General features: G+C 43.8%; 1 protein-coding gene across 1 annotated transcript; it reads left to right on the top strand.

Annotated features, from left to right (window-relative positions):
* Nucleotides 1–1,011: 1,011 nt before the first annotated feature.
* On the top strand, nucleotides 1,012–7,403 carry mios (missing oocyte, meiosis regulator, homolog (Drosophila)). The gene is made up of 11 exons (XM_027157844.2): nucleotides 1,012–1,127; nucleotides 1,601–3,141; nucleotides 3,792–3,890; nucleotides 3,971–4,225; nucleotides 4,714–4,883; nucleotides 4,976–5,041; nucleotides 5,191–5,349; nucleotides 5,557–5,709; nucleotides 5,810–6,014; nucleotides 6,164–6,293; nucleotides 7,123–7,403. Exons 2-11 carry the CDS (start codon nucleotides 1,833–1,835, stop codon nucleotides 7,211–7,213), a joined length of 2,637 nt encoding a protein of 878 aa, XP_027013645.1. The 5' UTR covers nucleotides 1,012–1,127; nucleotides 1,601–1,832; the 3' UTR covers nucleotides 7,214–7,403.
* The last annotated feature ends 405 nt before the right edge of the window (nucleotides 7,404–7,808 follow it).

The raw sequence follows: 7,808 nt of genomic DNA, 5'->3' as shown, positions 1-7,808 counted from the left end.
GTTTTCTTTCTGTGCTGGACTATGGTGATGTGATTTATATGCATGGTAATTTATCTTCATTAAAAATATTAGATTGTATATATATATATACCATGGTGCAATACGATTTGTGACTAATGCTCCTCCACATACCCATCATTGTACTTTGTTTGATTTGGTTGGCTGGCCCTCCTTGTATCAGAGGAGAAAAATGCATATGTTGATGTGCTCTAATAGGTAAACTGCCTTTGTATGTCGTAGTCTCTTATCTTATTGTTCTGGTAGATATAAAACTAGATTGTACTTTAAATTACTTTTAACTGTGCCTAGAACATACTCTTTGGTTTTGGTAAAACTGTGCTCCCATCTTGAAATATTTTTGTATGAAACTTTGTGTGCTGTCATTTCGGCCAGGACTCCCAGGTAGAAGAGATACTCAATGGGATTAACTCAGTGGGATTATTCCTGGTAAAATAAAGGATATAAATAAATAAATAAATAGATAGATCGATAGATAGATAGATAGATAGATAGATAGATAGATAGATAGATAGATAGATAGATAGATAAACAAACAAACAAACAAATAAATAAATAATTTTATCTTTTTAGACGAATCTTTTATGAATTTGGTGTTTGTTGAAGTCATACAGATAATCTATGGTGTTAATTAGTCATGCACGCTCATGAATAATTACTAATTTCATTTGAATATTCATGAGAGTACAGAGATATTCAGTTTATACCGTTAAGAAGAGGAAGAGTGTGTTGTGTGTGTGTGTGTGTGTGTGTGTATATATATATATATATATATATATATATATATATATATATATATATATATATATATATATATATATATAACAGAACTATAGACAGTGTTTTGTTCTTTCCTTAACACAACTCTCTATATCAAAGCTTTGTTAAATGTAAACGCAAACGGTTTCATGCAACTTCTGTGGCAGTGAGGTTTAAATTTATAATACGCTCCCGAATAAAAATTAAAAATAAAATAAAATTTTAAACACATTGAAAACTCTTAAGTGGCACGCGCAGGCTTTTCTTTTGAAGGCGGCGCGTGACGTCATGAGCACGCGCTTAGTAAACAAGACGAGAACTTAGGAACGTTGTGTGTTTCGGTGTGAAGTGTAAGTTTAAATAAATGATTTTATAAAACATTTTGTTTAACAGTTTTATTCACGTCGAACGGGTTTTTTTTTCTCCAAACAAGGACTGAATTGTGTGAAACGTCTAAATGACATTAAACGACACAGACAGTTAGCATAGTTAGCCGGTTAGCACAACGCTAACACCTGTTTAGCGGTTTGTGAGAGAATCTCAACATTATAACTGCTTTAAAACTTTCTTTTATAACGTTAAACTAAAATATCTACGTGGTTTCGTGACATGTTGTAGTATATTTTTAATGAAATGAGTACATTCTCACTAACTGTTAATAGCTTGAGTGTAACTGAACTATATTGTCTTTTATTTTGTAAATAAACCCTTTTTTAAAATGTTCAAACAAAGTTTAGATAGAAATGTTTAAATTCAGTTAACAGAATGTTCAAGTTTGTTCACACGTAGATTAATTTGTGTTAAATTTCTTGTCAAATTTAAGGTTTCAAGTCAACAGAGTGGGTGTGTCCCAAACCACACTGGGTGTGTCCCAAACCACATCCATTTCACTATGCAGTGCACTACTTAGTGCCATCCTTTCCTTCTAATAAAGGAGAAAGTCTACATGTACTAAACCTGTCCATCTGGCTGACTGGTGAGTCTTTGAAATGAAGGAGAAATAAGAAACCACTTTTATATACGTGACGCATCAGCCACTGAACGCTCCTGTCACGATGAGTGCTTCCAAGCCAGACATCCTGTGGTCCCCGCACCACGCTGACCGCTTTGTCATCTGCGACTCTGAGCTGAGTCTGTACCGAATCACTGTTGGCACCTCAGAGGCCAAAGCCGGCGCGCTGCCGTTATCCGAGGAGACGGCAGCAACTCTTCTGGCCATTAATTCGGACACTCCGTATATGAAATGTGTTGCCTGGTATCCAAAGCATGAGCCGGAGTGTTTGCTCGCTGTGGGCCAGGCTAACGGTCGAGTGGTGCTCACCAGCCTCGGACAGAGCCATAACTCCAAATGCAAGGATCTGATGGGGAAGGAGTTTGTGCCCAAGCACGCACGGCAGTGTAACACGTTGGCATGGAACCCAGTGGACAGCAGCTGGCTTGCCGCAGGCCTGGACAAGCACCGAGCAGATTTCTCTGTTCTGATTTGGGACATCAGTAGTAAATATTCTCCTGAAGCAATACCAGCTGAGAAGCTCCGTCTTTCTGGAGACATGGATTCCGGCACTGTGGTGACAAAACCGCTGTATGAGCTTGGACAAAATGACGCGTGTTTGTCTCTTTGTTGGCTGCCTCGGGACCATCCGAAGCTTTTGCTCGCTGGAATGCATCGCAACTTGGCCATATTTGACTTGCGCAACACCAGCCAGAAAACCTTCGTCAACACCAAAGCTGTACAAGGTGTTGCGGTGGATCCATACTTCCCTGAGCGTGTGGCCTCTTTCTTCGAGGGTCAGGTGGCGATCTGGGACCTGCGGCGCTTTGAGAAGCCTGCGTTCACGCTCCCTGAGCAGGCCAAACCGCTCACCAAAGTGGCGTGGTGTCCGACACGCACTGGTCTTCTGGCTACCCTGACACGTGATGCCAACGTGGTGCGCCTGTACGACATGCAGCACACACCTACGGGGCCCGTCGGCTCAGACGAAAGCGAACCCACAGTGATCGAACGTGGCGTGCAAACGGGCAGCGGCGCAGACGGCATCGTCAGCAGCTTTGCCTGGCATCCGTCCGCCCAAAACCGCATGGTGGTGGTAGCACCCAATCGTGCCATGAGTGATTTTACAGTGTTTGAGCGAATCTCGCTGGCCTGGAGCTCCACCACCGACCTGGTCTGGGCGTGCGGACGCCACCTGTACGAGTGTGCAGAAGATGTCGGAGACGGCGGAGTGGCCGAGAAAGACATCTCCACTAAAATGAGGGAGCGTGCTCAGTCACGCTACGGCCACGACACCGTCCAATTATGGAGGAACCACTTGCTGGCTGGTGGAAATGATCCACAGATCAGGTCCCTCTGGTACACCTTACATTATATCCTTTATTTCTTATTTAATATCAGCAACAGTTCTGTGATAAAAATGTGTTAAAGTAAATTTAATGTTTATAATTTATACAGTGCTCTAAAGTTGACAGCAGTTTGTAATGTAAAGTGATTCTAGATCTTTGATCATTTTAAAGATACTTTTAGAAAAATGGCAATTTGCAATTTTTTTTGTTTTTGTTCGTTTGTTTTTGTTTTTTTCCCCCAAAATTTGGATCGTGTTTTTCCGGCCCAGAAATGAACAAACAGAGATGCCGACCTTTACCCCTTTTCCTTATGAGGTGGCCCACAAAGCTGTTAACACATGCGTTGTAGATGTTCGAGGGTTAATCTGACGGCTTGTCGATATTTTCCTTGCAGTTGCAGTTCTGCTCACAGACACTAGAGGGCCCTAAATGAACAAACCTCTTCTTTAAGAGTTAGCTCATGCACGAAAGACAGAACACATGCTTTATTCCGTGTCGAACATGTGCGACATGTATCACAGACACTTACATGACTTTTAACATACAGGTAATCTCGAGCGTGATCTACTTCCCTCTGTTCACACCATTTGGTAAACTACAGCTCTAATTTGTTCCCCATCGCTCTTCCGGATTTTTCTCCGTGTTTTATATAAAGTTTCCTATATAAGACTCACTCATGCAGCAGTACACTGAGGACATGGAGCAGCGACAGCAGGGAAACAAACAGTCTCTGATCTACTCAGGCATCAAGAATATTGTCAAGACCTGTTCTGGTGAGTTATAAACCAGTATAACAGCATATTAACGAGAGTGACCCGGCTGTTCGGAACCGTGTACTCGTTACGTCCTTCAGGTACTACGGAGTTACGGCGCTGCTGGAAAGGCTCGGAGAAGCCGACAGATGTGGTGCAGTATCACAGCGAGGAGCGCAGCCTGGCTCTGCAGCTGTGCGGTTGGATCGGTCGCGGGCCGGACGTCGACATCGAGCCGTTTCTCAGGTCTCTGGAGCAGGAAGGAGAATGGGAACGAGCCGCATCCGTGGCCCTCTTTAACCTCGACATTCGCCGGGCCATCCAGATCCTCCAAAAAGGAGCCTCGGCAGATAAAGGTAACGGCGTGTAACAGATAACGGCGTGTAACAGATAAAGGTGACGGCGTGTAACAGATAAAGGTGACGGCGTGTAACAGATAAAGGTAACGGCGTGTAACAGATAAACAGATGTGTGTGTGTGTGTGTGCTCCCTAATGCACAACACCTTTGTGTAACATGGTGAACGCCATTAGATGGTTTGTATGAAATATTAACATCCCTGAGAATCTCTGCGCTCAAAAAAATGGGCCCCGTTCACCGCCTTATAGAAGAAATGACCGTTTTTTTTCTTTTTCTAGGCTTTAAACTGAGACACAAACTGCAGAGAGAAAGTAAACATCTAATGATATCAATACAAACGAATCCTAACATGATAGTAATACAGTCAGTTCTCTTTCTAAGGAACATCCTAAGTCGTGAATAATGTGCCGATTAACGTACTATAACACACGCGTGCGGTGTTTAGCGCCCGCAGCGTTCACCGTGACGGTGTTTGTTTTATCCAGCCGACCTGAACCTGAACGTGGTGGCCATGGCTCTGTCTGGATACACGGACGAGAAAGCGTCTCTGTGGAGGGAGATGTGCAGCACGCTGAGACTACAGCTGAAGAAGCCTTACCTGTGTTCCATGTTCGCCTTCCTCACCAGCGAACCCGGGGCGTACGACACCGTGCTGGTGGGTAACAAAGCGCACGTCAGTATCACGTGTACAGAACTTCATGTAACCGTCGAACGCGGCCGTGAGTCAGGATTTGTCTGTGTGTACAGAACGAGAGCCGCGTTGCAGTGAGAGACCGAGTGGCCTTCGCCTGTATGTTCCTCAACGACAATCAGGTCAAAACCTTTCTTTATATCAGTTGCTTTAAAAGATGAACAAATTCTTTTAATTTTATTACATTTGAGCATTTTGTTTTTCAGTATACATTTTCTTTAGATTTATTTGTATCGGTCTATAATTCATTGTTTATCCTGTTTGGTCTCAGCTGTCCCGGTTCATCGATAAGCTGACCAATGAGATGAAGGAGGCGGGGAATCTGGAGGGCGTTCTGCTGACCGGTCTGACGAAGGACGGCGTGGACCTGGTGGAGAGCTACGTGGACCGAACAGGAGACGTGCAGACGGCCAGTTTTTGCTTGCTCAGGGTAGGACACGGGAACACACACACACACACACACACACACACACACACACACACACAAATGAATTTAAAGTTATGTCATTTATAAGTGTTCCATTAGAAATAAATAGTTTCATAATGTTTGAAGGGCAAAAATGCAAATGAGGCTTTTATGATGCATAAAGCAGTTGTGTGTGTGTGTGTGTGTGTGTGTGTGTGTGTGTGGGGTCAGGGTTCCAGTGTCGAAGTGGTAAAGGATGCCCGTGTACAGTGCTGGATCGAGAACTACCGCAACCTGCTGGACGCCTGGAGGTTCTGGCACAAACGGGCCGAATTTGACATCCACAGGAGCAAACTGGACCCCAGCTCTAAGCCTCTCGCTCAGGTAAGAACTCGAGTCTTTTTTTTTTCCCCCTCCTCACTGTTCCTCTAGTCAGTCTTCTTCTTGCATGGACACGATGTCCTGCTTTTTATCTGCTGTGCAGGTGTTTGTAAGCTGTAACTTCTGCGGGAAGTCCATATCGTTCAGCTGCTCCGCCCTGCCTCATCAGGGCCGCGGTTTCAGCCAATACGGCGTCAGCGGCTCGCCGACCAAGTCGAAGGTCACCAGCTGTCCGGGCTGCCGGAAACCGCTGCCACGCTGCGCCCTCTGCCTCATGAACATGGGAACACCAGTGACTTCCTGCACAAGTATTAATCAGCTGCTTCGTCGGCATTCTAGGATTTTTGTGGCGTTAGCTAAGGACAGAAAATAACACACCGTAAAATCGGTGTTTATTTATTTATTTTATAAACAACATACAGAAGCGTGTTCGTGAACTTTCATGAACTTTCAACAGGCACCGGAAAGTCTGGAGAGAAGGTCGACCTTCCGAGAGATAAGACACTCGCTCAGTTCAACAACTGGTTCACTTGGTGCCACAACTGTCGCCATGGAGGTCACGCTGGTCACATGCTTAGCTGGTTCAGGTGAGCACACTTACATTCTCCACAACATTAAAGGTGGGGTCTCCGTTGTTTGAGAAATGCTTCAGAAAGCAAAACAAAAACAAAACAAAACGTGTGGCCAATGAGCAGAAAGGGGCGTGTCTAGGCAATATGGGGGCGGAGAGAGTGTTCAGTGCGCATGTGTGACATGAGCAGAAAGCGGCTTTAACATTGTCATGGAGGATAAAAACAAAGAAAGAAAGCGAGGAAAGACTTGCGATAAGGTAAGAAGTAGGACGTGTTAATATAGGATCAGCTTTCCAGTGCTGGAGAGAACTGAACGCCGAGCTAAACCTTTCACGGTACAACACACAGTGCTACAAAAACACATTTGTGTTACCATAGTGTTACTCACTGAGTTCATTTACTGATAAAAATCTCCCCTCGGTCAGCTGCCCCCCCGACAGGTTCCGCCATAATACTTGTCTGGGTTATACTTGGGTTATACTCGTCTGGTGTATGTGTGGGGCGGAGCTATCAAAACAGGGGTGGGACCCATTTGGGTTAGGGGCATGTTTGTTTTGGTGATTTCAAATGTCAACACTGGCTTTCCAACGGAGACCCCACCTTTAAATACAGTGATAAACAGATAAAACGTAACGTTTCACTCATTAATAGTTTGCTAATAAGGCAATTAACGAAGACGAACATCAGACCTCAAACTATTACCTTTTAATGGATTGTTGTAGATTATGTGTCTGTATACATCCATGTATGTGTGAGCGAGACTGATATCACACACACACACACACACACACACACACACACACACACAACCCGTGTTCTAAAACGTGTCTCCTTTCTCCTGTAGGGTCCACAGCGAGTGCCCAGTTTCAGCATGCAGCTGTAAATGCATGCAGCTCGACACAACAGGTAACCTGGTGCCTTCAGACCGGTTATAACCATGCAGTGTTCCAGCCTTCAGGCCCGATCAGATGAATCCAGACAAACGTTTAGTTCCTACAAATGAATGGACTCTAATTAAAAAAACAAAACAACAAAAAAACTATTTGCCCTGTGACTGGGCAACACGTGGAAATAGATTTGTTTTACTGCTTCTGCTGTTTATAAAGTGCAGTTTTTTGAGCAACAGTTTAGCGTCTTCTTTTGCCCCGTGTGTGATTATGGCAGTGAAAATCTTCTGTCTGGACACAAAGTGGTGCTGAGCCACAGTGCATTATGGGACTTTTACAAACCATCACAACACAGAGGATCCAGCAAGATCCTGCATCTTATTGTGCTTAAAAGTTTCTGGTCTAAAAGTGAGAGCTGATTCACATGACTGACAGCAATAAAGGAGAAAGTCATAATTTAAGGCTAATATTACAGAAAAATATATATAGCTATTTATCTTTAGAATGAATTAAGAAAGCATTACAAAAATATTTGACCTCCTTTTACAAAGCACTAACACTGGAGACTCCTTCCTTCCATAAACCTTACAGAAATATCGTATCGATGTTTTTAATTCAACAAACATTACGTAAAGTAATAAAG

Source organism: Tachysurus fulvidraco, chromosome 25 (genome assembly GCF_022655615.1).
Source record: "Tachysurus fulvidraco isolate hzauxx_2018 chromosome 25, HZAU_PFXX_2.0, whole genome shotgun sequence".
Lineage (NCBI taxonomy): Eukaryota > Metazoa > Chordata > Actinopteri > Siluriformes > Bagridae > Tachysurus > Tachysurus fulvidraco.
This window is presented reverse-complemented; position numbering and strand designations above follow the sequence as displayed.